The sequence below is a fragment of the Eumetopias jubatus genome, unplaced genomic scaffold, assembly GCF_037043125.1.
Source record: "Eumetopias jubatus isolate StellerSeaLion01/CBP00866 unplaced genomic scaffold, mEumJub1_p1.0 scaffold_1, whole genome shotgun sequence".
Taxonomy (NCBI): Eukaryota; Metazoa; Chordata; class Mammalia; order Carnivora; family Otariidae; genus Eumetopias; species Eumetopias jubatus.
The window spans coordinates 163,636,661-163,653,633 of NW_028274807.1; the positions used below are offsets into that span (position 1 = coordinate 163,636,661).

The 16,973-nt window shown below is 48.0% G+C and overlaps 1 protein-coding gene across 1 annotated transcript; it reads right to left on the minus strand.

The window, feature by feature from the left end:
• Positions 1 to 1,702: 1,702 nt before the first annotated feature.
• Positions 1,703 to 13,115, minus strand: MRPS25 (mitochondrial ribosomal protein S25). Its single transcript, XM_028101851.2, has 4 exons — positions 12,868 to 13,115; positions 7,956 to 8,062; positions 2,770 to 2,857; positions 1,703 to 2,061 (listed from the first exon to the last, which is right to left on the minus strand). The coding sequence occupies exons 1-4, from the start codon at positions 12,999 to 13,001 to the stop codon at positions 1,869 to 1,871; spliced, it is 522 nt and encodes a 173-aa protein (XP_027957652.2). The 5' UTR covers positions 13,002 to 13,115; the 3' UTR covers positions 1,703 to 1,868.
• Positions 13,116 to 16,973: the final 3,858 nt, after the last annotated feature.

The following is a 16,973-nucleotide window of genomic DNA, read 5'->3' on the forward strand; positions in this document are numbered from 1 at the left end:
AGCAAGGAGAGAGGCAGAGGGAAAAGCAGGCTCCCTGCTGAGCCAGGAGCCCAATGTGGGGCTCGATCCCAGGACCCTGGGATCATGACCTGAGCCAAAGGCAGATGCTTAACCATCTGAGCCACCCAGGTGCCCCAACCAGCTTTAAATGGCCCTGCCAGGTCGTACTCAAAATGAAATCAGTCACTGCAGAAGAACAAGGTCTAAAACCATGTGAACATCGTTGGTGCGAAGAAAAAAACATAACTCCTCGTAGCGATTTTTTCCTCCCGTTTCTGTAAATTTTAAACCCACCTTTTATCATTACTAAATCTCGGCAGAAATAGAAGACAAAGGTTTAAAGAGAGAACCGTGCCCCCTAGTGGTGCTTATTTCAAGTCTCTGTAAAGAGAGGGGCGGCACTGTCCCATCAGGCACTAGATGCTTCTCTCCAAGGAGGGCTCGCTATCCTGTTTCCAGGTCAGCAACCTTTCTGGGGCCCCCCGTTGGGCTGTGGATGGAAGGGGTACTTCTTCCCTAACGCTGGCGCACTTGCTGTGCACACAGACCAAAGGGAACAGGCTCTGAAAAGCCCCAGCGGCTGGCGGGAAAACCACAGCTGTGGTCACCTGGGAGCGGTTATTAGAAACAAGACAGAAGGATTAGAATGGAGGACAGATTTCTCTACTCATCCTCTAAAATGGTAAAGGGGGGCGGGGTGCCCTGTGGTGCGGACCTGCAATTAGACGCACAGCCCTGGTGAGTCTGCAGCCATCCCGCACACGCACGCATGCACGTGCCCACCAGCCATGACCCCTGAACACCACTCAGGTACAAAATCACAGTAAACCACAACCTGAGCATCAAATGTAAAAGAAGCCAAATCCTTCCAATGTAATGGGCTATAAAACATTCTGGTTCCACAACCTTTCCCATAGCAGTCTACCTCCTGACCTCCCCCTGCTCCTTTCAGCCCCGTTGGCCGGCTGCTTCCCACAGGGCAGAGTCTCATCCTTCACTCTGACCAGCTAAACCGTAAGGTAGCCAACCCTTGAAGGCTCTGGTGTTGCCTGAGGGCTGAAACCAGCAAGTGACCGCAGGATCCATGCCCTGTGAGGAAAGAACTAGGCGGACCCTCCGTAAGCCCTCACCTCCTCTTCCAAACCTTACAAAGTAAGGCCTGAATGAGCAAGAGGGCAGCCTCCGATACCAGCCCTCAGAGCAGGGCCCCAAAGTCTCGGCCAGCCCGCCCCTCCGCCCGTCCCCCATCTCCTGACCTGCAAAACTGTGAACGGGCCCCGGGGCCGGGGAGGCAACTGGCCGAGGGCGCACACCGGAGGGTGGCTGGTCTGCGCCCGTCACAGGGCCTCCTGCACTGCTGGCAGCCAGGCCTCCCGGGAGGAGAGTGGGTTGGCTTCAGCAGTTTAAAAGGGGAGCGCTGACACAACGCTTGCCCTGGGAGTTCTGAAAAAGCCCAAAGAGCCTGAGCGGAGGGGGACTTCCACGTTGCCAACCACCTAGCTCCAGCCAGATCCTACCAGATCCAACCCCAGCAGCTCCTAACTCTCCAGAGCAGGGCCTGGAAGAAGAATCGAAGCCAACAGAGACGAGGAAAGGGCGGCAGGACCAACACAGGGATGTCAGCAGGCTGTGGCCTCAGACCTTCCCGAGCCCCACACGGGCCTTTCTCCCGTGCCCACCGGACCAGACACACATCACCATGCCGGGGAGAGGACGCATTTTATTGACCTGATAGAGCGGAGATACTCCCCCGACCCTGCCACGTCCTTTCACACAGGTGTGCGAAGGGGACCCTCTCATGGCAAAGAGATCTTTCAGAGTCCCGTCAGGGACAGAACCAGAGGCCTCCCTGGGTGTGGCCTGGGGCCTCAGTCCTGGGTGCTGGCCTTCAGCATTGCTTTGTACTTCCCCGTCAGCTCCTTGGGTAAGGGCACCAGGCCCGGGCAGGGAACCTGCCCTTCCACCTCGCAGATACACTCCCGCAGGCAGTACTTTCGGGGCCCAAAGTGGGCTGGGTGAGAAAGCTGCTTTTTCTCCTGCTCCGCCTTCTCCAGGGTTTCCCTGCCGAAGAGCACAGACAGCAACAGGTGTGGGAACAGCGCTCTGAGCCTCTAGGCAGCGTGGCACTTCTTGGCCAAGTGCACCCCCCCAGCGGCCAGGGAGACCGGGCTCTGCCGTGCCTCTCAACCTTCTCCCCGACCCCAAAGTCTGCCGGCCCTCCCCCACAGGCCTCCCAGGCCAGCCGGCTCGCGCAGGGCCCACACAGCCGCGGTCAGCCTCCCTCCAGCCCAGAGGGAGCCCCAGCTCTGAGGCAGCACAAGGTCAGGGGGAAGGGGCCTGCAAAGGCCTCTGTGCGCTTCCTCCAAGGCACAGTTTCTTGGCTTCCTTCCCCTTCCTCCCATCCATGTAAAGAGAAAGGACGGATCCCCAACACATACTGGGGTTAGACACCCACCAGCTCCAAGGAGAGATTCTTAAGGACAGGTGGCTGCAACCGCCCAGGTGAGTGTTTCCACAGCACCTCAGCTTCCCATGGCCCCGAGGAGGCAGGGGGGTCTCTGACCCCACCTCACAACAGAGGGAGGGAGAGCTCACATAGGCTCAGTGACTTACAGCCGCACAGCTGGGGATCTGGGGAGGGCAAACCCCGAGGGCACAGCCTCTGCAGCCCGTGAGCTCCGGCTGGTGCGCGCCCTCCTGACGCTCCTTCTCCTCCCTCACTCCGTGCTGAGACATTTGCTCCCCTCCAGGTCAGGCCCGGCAACTCACTTGTTCTTCCCTAGGATTTTCTTGATGTGCTCCATGATCTCCTTATTGCTCTTGGTCTCCACATCCACGAGGACCTGCTCCCCGGAATCTGGAAATGGGAAGCAAAGGGGACAAGTGCTAAGGATTGGGCAGCACGCTCCTCAGCCTCAAGTCACCGTGACCAGTTTGCTTTTAGTGGTGAAGCATTTTAACAATAAGATAAATATGTTTGTCTATATAACCCATAATGATACCCTTCTTTTTTCCGTATTTCTTTAAACATGAGCAAATCTGAGGTATGTGCAAAAGCATACTATTGACTTACTTTTATTTATTTATTTGAGAAAAAGAGTGCACACACAAGCAGGGAGGGGCAGAGGGAGAGGGAGAAGCAGACTCCCCGCTGAGCAGGGAGCCCAACACAAGGCTCCATCCCAGGACCCTGGGATCATAACCTGAGCTGAAGGCAGACACTTCACCGACTGAGCCACCCAGGTGCCCCATAAAGCATACTATTTTAATGGAAAGCAATTTTCCATTTCCATGTCATGGATAGAATCGTCAATATCCTTAAGATGACAATTCTCCCCAAACTAGGCCATGGATTCAGTGCAATCTATCAAAATCCTAGCAGATGTTTTTGTAGAAACTGGTAAGTCGAGTCTCAGATTCATGCAAAGGACCCAAAATAGACAAAATAATTTTGAAAAACAAGAAAATGGGAGGATGTTCATGTTCCAATTTCATTTCAAATAAAATCTTAACAAAAAATTATTAATAACAGTTAATAATTAGCACATAAAAAGATACTCATCCATCAATAGTCATTAAAATGCAAATTAAAACCACAGGGCGATATTGGAGTGGCTCAAAATTGTTTAAATGGGTAACGCAAGTGCCGCTGAGAATGCAGAATGACTGAACTTTCCTACATGGCTGGTAGGAGTGCCACTTGAGCCAGTGAATACACAGAGAAAGGAAAGAAATAAAAAGATTGGAAAGGAAGTTAAAACTGTATTTGCAGATAGAATAATTGTGTATATTGAAAATCCTAAAGAATTTAGAAAATAAAACCTACTAGAAATAATAAGCAAGGTGGCAAGACACGAGACCGACTCACAAAAATCAACTGGGCTTCTATAAAGTTGTAACCAAACAAGTGGAAAATGAATTGTTTTTTTAAATACTTTTCACAGTAACAAAACATACTCAACATTGTTAAAATGCCTATTTCTCCTCAAAATGATCTATAATGTAACTCCAATCAAAATCCCAGCAAGCGGGGAGCCTGGCTGGCTCAATCAGGAGAGCATGTGACCCTCGATTGCAGGGTCATGAGTTCAAACCCCACACTGGGCATGGAGCCTACTAAAAATAAAAAATAAAAATATCCCAGCAAGCTTTTACCAAGAAACTGATAAGCAGATTTGGCAGGACACCTAGATGCCACAGCCAGTTAAGCATCCAGATTCTTGATTTTACCTCAGGTCATGATTGAGGGTCATGAGATCAAGCCCCGCACTGGGCTCTGTGCTCAGAGCAGAGTCTTCTTGGGATTCCTTCTCTCCCTCTGCCCCTCCCACCCGCTCGCATGCACTCTCTCTAATACATAAATAGATCTTTTTTAAAAAGTTAACATCTAAATGCAAAGAACGTACAACTGCCAAAGTAATTTTGGAAAGAAAAAAAGAGAACAAAGTTAGATTTAAAACTACCTGATCCTAAAGACTTACTATAAAGCCACAAGCCAAGATAGTGTGGTATAAGCCTAAGGACAGATGAAGTCAGAAATATAAAGTCAAATGGTATTTTTATGTGGTAAAAGACACATAACAAAAATTACCATTTTAACCATTTTAAAGTGTGTAATTCTGTAGTTTCTATTCCCTTCACAATGTCGTGCAGCTCTCACCATTATCTAGTTCCAGAACTTTCTCATCCACCCCAAACAGAAACCCTGCACCCATTAAACCATCACTTCCTATTCACACCACCCCAGCCCCAGCCCCTGACCACTTTCTGTCCCTACGGACTCGCCCGTTCCAGACATTTAAATCAACGGAATATTATCTGTGGTCTTCTTGTGTCTGCCTTCTCTCACTTGGCTTATGTTTTCAAGTTTCACCCGGGTTGTAGCATTTGTTGGTCAAAATAGACTCTATGAAAGAAATTTATGAACGGCCAATAAGCACATGAAAAGGTACAGGGAAAACGCAAATTAAAACTTTGATGAGGGGCGCCTGGGTGGCTCAGTCATTAAGTGTCTGCCTTCGGCTCAGGTCGTGATCCCAGGGTCCTGGGATCGAGCCCCACATCGGGCTCCCTGCTCCACGGGAGGCCTGCTTCTCCCTCTCCCACTCCCCCTGCTTGTGTTCCCTCTCTCGCTGTGTCTCTCTGTCAAATAAATCAATAAAATCGTAAAAAAAAAAAAAAAAAACCTTTGATGAACCCTGAAAGGCTAAAATTTTAAGTATTTATGGGGCACCAGGGTGGCTCAGTCAGTTAAGCGTCCAACTCTTGGTTTCAGCTCAGGTCATGATCTCAGGGTCATGAGATTGAGCCCTGTGTCAGGGTGCATGCTGGGCACAGAGCCTGCTTAAGATTCTCTCTCCCTCTCCGTCTGTCCCCCACCCTCACCCTGCTTGCGCTCTTTAAAAAAAGAAATTTAACGTGGTAAAGAGAATGACCCCAAACATGTCCCTGACCTACTCCCCCAGAATGTGTGAAGAGGTCACCTTAGTGGCAAAATGGGTTGTGCAGACATGAGTCAAGTTAAGGCCTGAAGTTGGGCCCATTCTCCCAGGTCATGGCCTAAATGAATCACATGACCCTTAACATCAGAGAACCTATCCAGGCGGTGGTCCAAGGCGCACATGACTATGGAAGACCAGCCAGATAGGCCATGTTGCTGTCCTTGAAGATGGAGGAAGGGGCCACAAGCTAAGAATGGGGGTGGCCTGTAGGAGCTGGAAAAGCCCCGTAAACGAATTTGCCCCCGAGCCTCCAGAAAGGAAGGCTCTGCTGACACCTTGATTTTTGTCCACTTTGGCCTTCTACAGAAATGGAAGAAATGTGAGTTGTAAGCCACCAAGTCTGCGGTAACTTGTTACGCAGCCACAGGGAACCTGCAGGTAACAGTGGGTGAGGATGGGGAGCCACCAGGGCTCCCACGCCCTGCTGACTGCAGGGCGAGACAGGCGTTTGTTCGAGAGAGCGGGTCAGCAGAGCCTAAGAACATTACATACCGATCCTAGGGCCCAGCAACCGACTGAGCCACCCAGGTGCCCCATAAAGCCCAGGTCCACAGGACAACTTGTACAGGAAGGTGCGGAGGCGCGCCAGCTCCGAGGAGCCAAAACTAGAAACAGCCCTCGACAGCTCCGGAGGCCCTCCGGGGGAGCAGCCCACCTTCTGGGACCTGGCCATTTCGGGAGCTCCCTGCTGGGTGGCCTGCACTGCCATCTGAGGCGCCTCCCACCAGACTTCCCTCCAGAGATGTCCCACCTGATCTGCCATCCGAGGACTTTCCCTGCCTCCCCCTCCCCTTATCGCCAATAAATCTACTTCTAACTCTGCCTCGGCATTTAACAAAAACCCCCATGTCATCAACAGGGGAATGGATGAATAAACCGATATATTCCTACAGTGGGACACTTGGCACTAAAAATGAATCAACTACTGACACACGTAACAGATGAGTCTCAAAAACATGATGTGTAAAAGCCAGACGCAGAACATACACTGTGCAACCACCCGTAGGACGTTCCAAAACAAAACTGATCTATGGAAAAGTCTGAATAGCGGCCGCCCCTGGTGGAAGGGGGAATTCAGGGGGAATTCCCTGGAAAGCTGCACCTGGGGACTTTCTAGTCAGAGATGCTCCGTATCATCCCTTGCAAAGTGGAAACACAGCTACGTAACAATTGTCAGAACTGATCAATTTATGCACAGAAGACCCGTGTGTTTTATTACGGGTAAATTATACCTCAATGAAATTAACTGTTTAAAACGCAAACAAAATACATCCACAAAACTGCTACTGCACCACCATTCTCTTCACCCACCTGACCTCGCTCTAGGTTTCTTTCACAGCACTTATGCCTGGCATCCTGTCTGGCTAAGCTTCTTGTCCTTTCGGTCTCCTCCTGCTACGGTATCATCCCTACGAGGGCAGAGAGCTTTGTCCCTGCGGCTCCGACACCCCAGGCACTGTGCCTGGGCCCAGCGGCCACGCCAGACGTATTTGCCGAATGGACTTAAGAACAGCCTCATTCTGCTTCCTGAAGCATCTCCCAAACTACACTTCAGGTGGTCCTTACAACCCATAAAGCAGATGTTGGACCTTCACCTGAGAAACAAAGCAATGGGAACATGACTCACTCACGGTTGGAATGACTGAGTAGAGAGCGGAGCCAAACATCTGGTCTGACTTCCAGGCACTGAGCCCAATAGAACAGAACCGACATTTACTCTGTGCCTCGTGGGAAAGGACAGCATCATGGAAGTGTGCGGCCTGGAAAGGACACACACAGATACACACAGATACACTGCTCAAGAGGGCATGGCCAGCACTGGGCAGGCAGCTGGGGGAGACTGGGAAGGGACAACGTAAGGGTGCAGGGAGGGCTTCCTGGAAGAAGTCGTGCCCAAGTGGAATCTCAGAAAGATTTTAAAAATAAATCAATAAGCAAAGCAGCAAGGGGATTTCCGGCAGAGGGACCAGCATGAGCAAAGGCAGCAAAGCAATGGAAAAACCAGCTGTACGCTGTGAGGCACGTAGAAAGACGTGGGGGCAACAGGAGATGGGGCTGGAGAAACAGCAGAGTCCAGACCTCAGTGGCCACTGTGTGCCATGGTCCAAAGCCAGTGATGAGGGGCGCCTGGGTGGCTCAGTCATTAAGCGTCTGTCTTCGGCTCAGGTCATGGTCCCAGGGTCCTGGGATCAAGCCCCGCATCATCGGGCTCCCTGCTCCGAGGGAGGCCTGCTTCTCCCTCTCCCTCTCCCCCTGCTTGTGTTCCCTCTCTCGCTGTGTCTGTCAAATAAATAAATAAAATCTTAAAAAAAAAAAAAAAAACACACACACAAAGCCAGTGATGGAAGTAAGGGACGTTTACAAGAGCTCGTATCTCAGATTTCCCCAAGCGCTATGGTGGGAGGAAGAGATGGGAGGAAAGACCCTCCCAGCTGTGGCAGAGGCCACACTCACCCAAATAGAACCGCAGGAAGGGGGACGGCGTCATGTTCTTAAACATCATAATCTGTACCCAAGGATTTTTGTACTGGATCTGAGGTATGTTGAAAAACACAAACTTCCTGCAAAAGGGAAGAAATTAAACCTGTGAGTTAATTTGAAATGCTGTGCACCTGTTTATTTTTTGAAGGAGACCGTCCAGAACTGTCATCCAATTCTCAGGGGACCCTGCCCCACAAAAAGGCTGAGAAAAGCAGCCGTCAGGAATTTATTAGTATATTCTCTGAACAGTGGGTGTCAGGACTTATGGCTTGTCATTTGAGGGAAAAGACATCTGTACCCCTACTTCACACTGCACACTAACCTAAAACTCACTGAGCAGAAGAATAAATGTAAACATAAAACGATGAAATGTCCCAGATCTTGGGTGCTGGTTAGACAGGTGTATTCATTCCTAAGCAGAAGCTCATCAAGCTCTATATTTCATGTAAATTGTACCATAACTTTAAAATAAATGAAAGCAAACATGGAGAATACCTTTAAACTTAGGTTTAAAACACAGATAAATAGGACCACCTTAAAACTTTTATATGGCAAAATTTACCAGAAACAAAATCAACATTTGCCAAACCAAAAGAAAAATGTTTGTAAAACATAAAGCAAAAAGGCTAATTCCTTTGGTAAAGTTTTACACATCATTAAGATTTACAATCCAAGGGCGCCTGGGTGGCTCAGTCGGTTAACTGTCCAACTCTTGATTTCGGCTCACATCATGATCTCAGGGTCGTGGGATCGAGCCCCACGCTCAGCACAGAGTCTGCTTGGGATTCTCTCCCCCTCCGCCCCCGTGCACTCAAACACACACGCTCACGCTCTCTCTCAAATAAATAAAATCTTAAAAAAAATAATGTTTTACAATTCAGCCACAAAAGCTATAGGCAGAAACCCAAAGAACCTATCATCTTATGAAGAGATTCTCAATACCTTCCCAATAGTCATGTACGTTAAAATAGGATTCTTTTCCACCTGTTAGATTGCTAAAGATTAAAAAAACAACAACAAAAAGAAGTTACAGAAATCAGGAAACACTTCCTTAAGAATTGGTTTAACCTCTTTGGAGGTCAATTTGGAACTAGCAAAATATAGAAAGCATAGATCTTGACAGTGATTTCACTGCTTTTAGACATTTTTACACTTGAATGCAAAGACATTATTTGTTACAGCAAAGGAACAGAAACAACAAACGTCCTTCGAGAGAGGACTAATTAGGACACAGCTACATGTCTGGATCCCTCTCCACCTGCTCTCCATCCTGAAGTGCTAACCTACATGGGCTATGAGGTGGGCTTCCTTGACCTCTGACTTCATGTTGGGTTTGGCCAACAATGAGTGCTGGCAAGACTGAAAGAAGAGGGCAGAGTCAAAGTATTCTTTCCCTGACTCATCTCCTGGCTGAGTCCCAGGCTCCTGTTAGGCAGCCCTCTCCCCATCACTTCTGCAAGCCTAGACCTGAGGTCCTGCGCAGTCCCTTGTGGTTTCTTTTCCCCGTCCTTGCCCATACCTCTGTAAATAGTCCCTTAATTAAAGGCTCCCCAAATGATCCTAATTTAAATGTGCCCTCTGCTTCTTCCTGCCACCCTGCCCCACACATCAGATGATAGACAGGTGCGAGTGATACATGGGACACTAACACAGTCACCCAGCTTTATCACTTCTCAGCTGTCTGAGCCAGGACAAGTTACTGCTCTGTGCCTCAATGTTTATGCCAAGATGCTGGCAGTGCAGGACAACCAGTCCATAGTGGAGCTTATAATTCGTTTTTAAGAAGATGAATTGATAGAATCAACAGAAGGCGACTGTGTGACCATTTACTTGGGGAGACTTCCATAACCGGGGCAGAATCTGCAAGCAAAACAAAGCAAAAGCAAGGACAATTATTAACTCCAGGGAAAACAAAAAGCTTTGCAAAAACAAAAAGGAAAAAATAATCACAGTACTCTAATTGGTCCAACTGTGTATAGTGTTTACAAAGTCATATTAATTTAAACATTGAATATTGTTCTAGCCAAAGTTCTGAAATGACTATCCTGGGAGGATGAAGAGCTAAGTAATATGCATGTGTTGGGTTGGGGAATGGCAATAGTGGGGAAAGAGCTAAATTCTCATCTTCCGTAGTGGCAAGACAACAGATAAGCCTAAACCTAAAAAAGGAAGAAACAGCTCTCCAAGTTTGGTATTTAACTATGGAAGGGAAACTCTAATGAAATGGTTAGAGTTGTAGAAGTTGTTGCCTGTAGGGGAGGCAGTGGAGGTAAGGTCCTATTATATGCCTTGCATCACGACAGGACACAAGGCTCGAAGCTCCAAAGCTGAATTTACCTTCCTGGGCTTATAACATCTCTGCTCAATTCCCACCCCACAGCAGAGGATCTCAACATCGTACAAAGAAACCAGGGCATATCCATGCAGGAATTGCTCACACCTAGAACTACTAGGGCAAAAATTCAACAGGAATTTGTGTTGTTTTTTTTGTTTTTAGAAGATTTATTTATTTATTTGAGAGAGAGAAAGCACACAGTGGGGAGGGGTAGAGGGAGAGAGAATCTCGAGGAGACTCCCCGCTGAGCATGAAGCCCAACATAGGCCTCCATCTCATGACCTGAGCCAAAACCAAGAGTCAGACACTTAACCAAATGAGCCACCCAGGTGCCCCTCGACAGGAAGTTGTAAACGGTTCGTGAAACCTGGGAACAAAGTTAATGGTAGGTAACCTTTAGTTGACCACCTGCTGTACATGCCAGACACCTTAGGCATTTTAATACTTGAATCCTCACAAAGACCCTGCAAGGTGGGGTTTTATAACTAAGCAAACAGGTCAGAAAAGTAAACTGCCCTAGGTCACACAACCAGTAAATGAAAGGAGGGCTGTGTGCGGCTGGACCTCAACCACTCTTCTGTCATCATCAAATTACCAAATTCACCTAGATCCTGAGGCTCAGGATGGACACAGAACTCAATAAATGCTAGCAGCTGTTATTTTTTTTTTATTGCACCTGAAAGGCAAGAACATCTGGCAAAGGTGAGCAGGGACTTAGCCCTCAGACACTAAGGCAGCTCCCCACACACCCAGCAGACACCCAAGCTATGGCTGGCCTGGAGTTGTATACTGGTGTACTTGGAATGGAGGTGATCCAGGAAGGGACAGCTGAAACGCTAAGGGTATATGAACAAGCAAAGACCAGTGGGGCTGGAAAGGGCAAGTCAGGTAGACTCAAACCCAAGGGCACGAAATCCACAAGGGCATACACAGGCTTTTACCATTCGGAACTATGAAGCACAGAATGGCTGTTTGGCTGTTATTTACCTAACAGGGTATTAAAATACTTGAACTGCTAGTATAAGGCCTGCAGGCCTATTCTAATAGACTGATCATTTAAAAAACCAGAGATTTATATAAAAATCTGAATTTCTGGCTTCTTGACAAGTCAGAAATTCTCCGTGGGCCCACATGGCTAGCCGTAGCCAAGCAGTGAATGGCCCCTTGTGACAGGGCACATTTTCCCAATCTGAGCAGGCCCGTCCAGACTGCTTCCCTCCTTTCTGGTACCGCCCCACCTCTGCTGACTCCTAGCATGGACGGATGGGATGCAGTGAGTTATGAAGGAGTATCTGGGTGCCCATTCACCCCTAGAACCAGGTCTTCCAGAAGCCATCAGCCCACCTGTTCCCATGCAAGCAGGTACAAGTTTTTGGCTTCACCTGTGGACAACAAATAGCTAGGAGGTAGCTTCTGGCTATCCTGAACATCTGTGCAGCAGAGGCCCCTCACCATGGGGGAACATACCCTACTGGGAGCACTCCCCATCCCATTTTGATCCACCCCATACACCCTGTCCCAAAGCTTCGGAAGGACAAGACTTATTCTTAGGCACTGTTGAATCCCCAGCTCACAGCATGGGACCAAGCATTCAGTAGGCAATCAGTAAATTTATAATTAATACCTGAAAAGCCCAAAGCACCGCTGCTGCCTCAAGGTTCAATTCAAACACTTCTTTTCTAAGCTTCCATTTAAGGAGCTCTCACTCTGCTCCAGGCTGAAAAACCACCCCGAGGAGTTTAAGGTGGGGGTGGGGGAGCGTTGGTGGGGGTATGGAGCCTGGGGCTACACAGCTGACATAATCACTTATGAGGGGGATGAGTCCTGCAGCGGAGAAGCACGTTCACAGCTACGGCTCACCACCACTCACTAGCCAGCGTGGTACCCTGGGCAAGCAAGTTACTAACATCTCTGTGCGTTTCTTCATCCCTATAAACATCAAATCAGACAATGCATGACTAACATTCAGAACCACGCGGCACACAGAGGGCTCAGTAAGTGCTAGCAGCTGTTACTTCTTCCAATACATCTCCACAGCGGCTCTGGACATAGGTATCATGCCAGTTTGGGACAATGAGAAGAAGCAACTCGCCCAAAGCCAGCAGTTAAGAGCTGGGACCTAAACAGGGTCTGTGGCCTCTGGGCTTGGCTTCATCCAGAGCAGAACGTGCGCCGCTGCTCCCCACTGCTCACCTGCCTGCCAGGCACAGGTAGTTAAGGAGACTGCGGCCTCCCCGGGTTAGCCTAGTCCTCCACCGGGGAGGTAGGGGAAGGTGTAGGGGACCCTTGTCCTCCGCTCCCCGACCTCAGTCACGACTGCAGCTGGCACAGCGCGGCCCTGCTGTCCTCGCTGTGGAACCTGGAGCAAGCCGCTTGCTCCTCAGTCTCCTCGTCTGTAAAATGGGGCCAACGGCACCCAGCTGAGGCGGCCAGCCTCGGGATTAAGGAGCACCCAGAGCAGCTCCAGGTCTCAGCGTCACTAGCACGTCATTACAGCGAGCAGGGTACGTCCGCGCGACCTGGGGGCGGCTTCAAAGGGCTCCGACTGACCTGGCGCCCTCGCCCAGCTCCCCGTGCGTGTTGTAGTTCACCGTCATGACCTTCACTGAGTCCTTGAACACTATGTCTCCCTGGCCCAGGTACTGGAGGGTGCGGCGGATCGGGAAGCGGCCCTTCATGGGCATGGCGGCGGAGGGGTCGGGCTGCGGGCTTAGCTGCGAGGACAGACCCAAAGCAGCCGACGCTGCCGGTCCAACGGACCTCACACCGCTTCGCCTCCTCGCTGGTTTCCACTTCCCGCGCAGACGCACAGGAGACGCCTCCCGGCAGGCAGCGCGCGCACGCGCGCCGGGAAGCAGCTTGGAACTTGTAGTCCCCGCCAGCCTTGGCTTAGGGTTTGGGGCGGGGATCCGGCTAGTACATCTTCGCTTTAGAACACCCTCCCGGCACGTTTGCTTTTCACACTCTGTAAATTAGCCTCTCCTCACCCCCACCCCGCAAGGGAAAATATTTTTAAATAGGCTCAAACTCAGTCAAACAACAGAATTACAGTTGGAAATAAATCAGGAAGAGCTGCGTTCAGATGCCAAGTGGGCTACTAACTTGCTCTTCAACCTCAAATAAGTCAGTTTTGCCTTTTTTTTTTTAAGATTTTTATTTACTTATTTGACAGAGACACAGCGAGAGAGGGAACACAAGCAGGGGGAATGGCAGAAGGAGAAGGAGGATCCCCACTGAGCAGGGAGCCCAAGGCGGGACTCCATCCCAGGACTCTGGGATCATGACCTGCGTTGAAGGCAGACGCTCAACGACTGAGCCACCCAGGCGCCCAAATAAGTCAGTTTTTCTCTCTCAACTTCTCCGGATTCAAAATGAAGTGTTCCAAGTGCACAATTTCTAACATTTACTGTAAAAACTGATTCGCAAAAGGGGGAGTGGGGAAGGCAAGTTTGGAAACTACCCCTTCCTGGTTCACCCACGTAACAGCTCCGGACCACAATTTGTTCATAAGCAAAAGGTGGATGAGATGCATTTCTGAAGTATGCTTACTGATCTAAGAAAGTTTTTACTTCTCCTTCACTTTTGAAGGATAATTTTGCCAGATATAGAATTCTAGGTGAATGGGGGTTTTCTTTAAATATTTCTTTAAATATTTTACTCCACTCTTCTTGAATGTTCCTGAGGAGTAGTCAGCTATAATTCTTTGTCTTCTCTGTAAAATTTTTTCTTCCGGCTTCTTCCAAGATTTTCTCTGGTTTATGCAGTTTGAGTAAGATATACCTACATACAGATGAGGCGTCTGGGTGGCAGGGAATGTTAAGCCTCAGCCTCTTGGTTTCTGCTGAGCTCACCATCTCAGGGTTCAGATAGCCAACCCTGAGTGGGCCGTGGTTCTCAGCGGGGAGTCTGCTTGAGATTCTCCCTCTTCCTCTGCCCCTCCCCCAGCACACTTTCTTTCAAATAATCTTTTTTTAAATTTTTTATTGTAATGTTAATCACCGTACATTACATCATTAGTTTTTGATGTAGTGTTCCATGATTCATTGTTTGTGTATAACACCCAGTGCTCCATGCAGAACATGCCCTCTTTACTACCCATCACCAGGCTAACCCATCCTCCCACCCCCCTCCCCTCTCTCAAATAATCTTAAAAAAAAAGATATACGTATGTATAGACATTTCATATTTATCCTATTTGATATTGATCCTACTCTGAGCTTCCAGGATCTGTCATTAATTTTGGAAGGTTCTCAGCCATCATTACCTCAAATATTTCTTCTCCCTTCATTCTTTTTTCTTATTCTGGTGTTCCAGTTACATATATTACACCTTCTGAAATTGTCACATTGTATTTGGATATTTTGTTCTGGGTTTGTTTTTCATTCTTTTTTCTCTAAGCATTTCAGTTAGGGAAGTTTCTATTGACCTATCTTCAAGCTCACTGATTCTTTCCGCAGTTGTGTCCAGTTGGCTGATGAGCCCTTTAAAGGTATTCTTCATTTGTTACAGTGTTTTTGATTTGCTAACATTTCCTGTTGACTAGTTCTAAGAGTTTTCTTATCTCTGCTTACATTACCCATGTGTTCTTGCATACTATTTATTTTTATCTTGAGACTCTTTAATATATTTATCAGTTATTTTAAATTTCCTGTCTGATAATTCCAACATCTGTGTCATAGAAATTTGATGCTTGCTGTGTCTCATCAACTGTGTTTTTTTTCCTTGCCTTTTAGCATGCTTGTAATTTTTTGCCGAAGGCCCGACAATATTGGCTGTATTAGATAATAGGAACTTAAGTAAATGAACCTCTAGAATGAGGATTTATGTTAATCTGGCTAGGAGTTGAGTTGTGTTTAATGTTTGCTGTAGCTGTAGGTCCAGAGGCTTCAAATTCCTCTAGTGTTTTTTGCCTCAACTGTTGACTTTGGTCTTCCCTAGATGTTACTCCTCAGAGAGTGTGTGTCTTGAAGCTCTTCCAGCTGTAATCCACTGTTACACTGGAGTTCTGTTGGTGTGGTGGTAAGGTGTGTGTGGGGGGAAGCATTCTATAATCTGATGAAATCTCAGTATTTAGTGGGCCTGTGTCTTTGGGCTGTGACCATCACAAGTATTTCTTTTTTTTTTTAAGATTTTTATTTATTTATTTTAACAGAGAGAGAGAGAGAGCACAAGCAAGCAGAGCAGCAGACAGAGGGAGAGGGAGAAGCAGGCTCTCCGCCAAGCAGGGAGCCCAATGCGGGGCTCGATCCCAGGACCCTGGGATCATGACCTGAGCCAAAGGCAGCTGCTTAACCTACTGAGCCACCCAGGTACCCCCGGTATTTTAATCTCATTCTGTGATATTATAATAAATAAATGAATAAATAAATAAATATTTATACATACATATATTTGGTCTTTGTTCTTGACTTATGAAACCCTCGTAATTTCCCTAATGATAATATAGGAGCATCTTTTTTTTTCCTTTAAGATTTTATTTTTAAGTAATCTCTATACCCAACATGGGGCTGAAACTCACAACCCCCAGATCAAGACTCATATCCTCCACTGACTAAGCTAGCCAGGTGCCCCTGGGAACATTTTTTGTCATAATATCTGGGTTTTGTCCCTGTTCCTGAATTAGCTCTGGAGAGATAAAGATGAAAAGAGCATCTTTTGTTATCATAATAAGCCCCTTTTAACTACACCAGTTAATGCAAATGAGGGGGTTTTTGGAAACCCCCTAAGGATGGGGGATTGGTTGCCACAGATGATTAGTTGGAAGTTTCAGCCCCAGCCCCCTAACCTCTGGGGAGGGGAAAGGGGCTGGAGGTTGATTTAATCACAAATGGCCAATGATTTTAATCAATCATGCCTATGTAATGAAGCCTCCATTAAAAAATACCCTAACCATGGGCACCTGGGTGGCTCGTCAGTCGGTTAAGCATCCACCTTCAGCTCAGGTCATGATTCCAGAGTCCTAGGTTCGAGTCCCGCATCGGGCTACTTGCTCAGCAGGGAGCCTGCTTCTCCCCCTCCCTCTGCTGCTCCCCAGCTTGTTCTCTCTCTCTCTCTCTCAAATAAATAAAATCTTTTTTAAAAAATGCCCTAACCAAAGGGGTTGGGAGAGCTTCTGGGAGGATGAACACGTCAGTGATAGTGCAGGGAGAGTGGTGCAGAGGGCATGGAACTCTATGCCCCTTAATCTCTATCTTGCCCTATGCATCTCTTCTATCTAGTTGTTCCTAAATTGTATTCTTTTATAATTAACCAGTAATCTAGAAAGCCATTATAGCAAATTATCAAACTCAAGGAGAAGCTTGTGGGAACCCTTATAGCCTGTGAGCTAGAAGTACCAGAGACTTACACTTGTCACTGGCATCTGAAGTAGGGGGCAGTTTTGTGGCGCTGAGCCCTTAATGTGTGGGATCAGATGCTAACTCCAGATAGTGTCAGAACAGAGTTGAATTTGTAAGACACCCAGCTGGTGTCAAAGAATTGGTTGGTGTGGGAAAACCCCATATACATTTAGTGCCAATGTGTGTGAGTTGGGGCATCTGTGTGGTGTGGTCAGTTAAGCGTCCCACTGTTGGTTTCAGCTCAGAAACGTCCTTCCCTGGGTAGGATTAGACTCTGGTACAGTCTTTTCCCCTGAGGAACGCTCAGAATTTATTCTA

Coding starts and splice junctions, on each gene's coding strand:
- MRPS25 (XM_028101851.2), bottom strand. CDS start 13,001: ATGCCCATGAAGGGCCGCTTCCCGATCCGCCGCACCCTCCAGTACCTG. Junction 8,063..12,867: donor GAGCTGGGCGAGGGCGCCAG/GTCAGTCGGAGC, acceptor TCCCTTTTGCAG/GAAGTTTGTGTTTTTCAACA. Junction 2,858..7,955: donor CTTCCTGCGGTTCTATTTGG/GTGAGTGTGGCC, acceptor TCCCATTTCCAG/ATTCCGGGGAGCAGGTCCTC.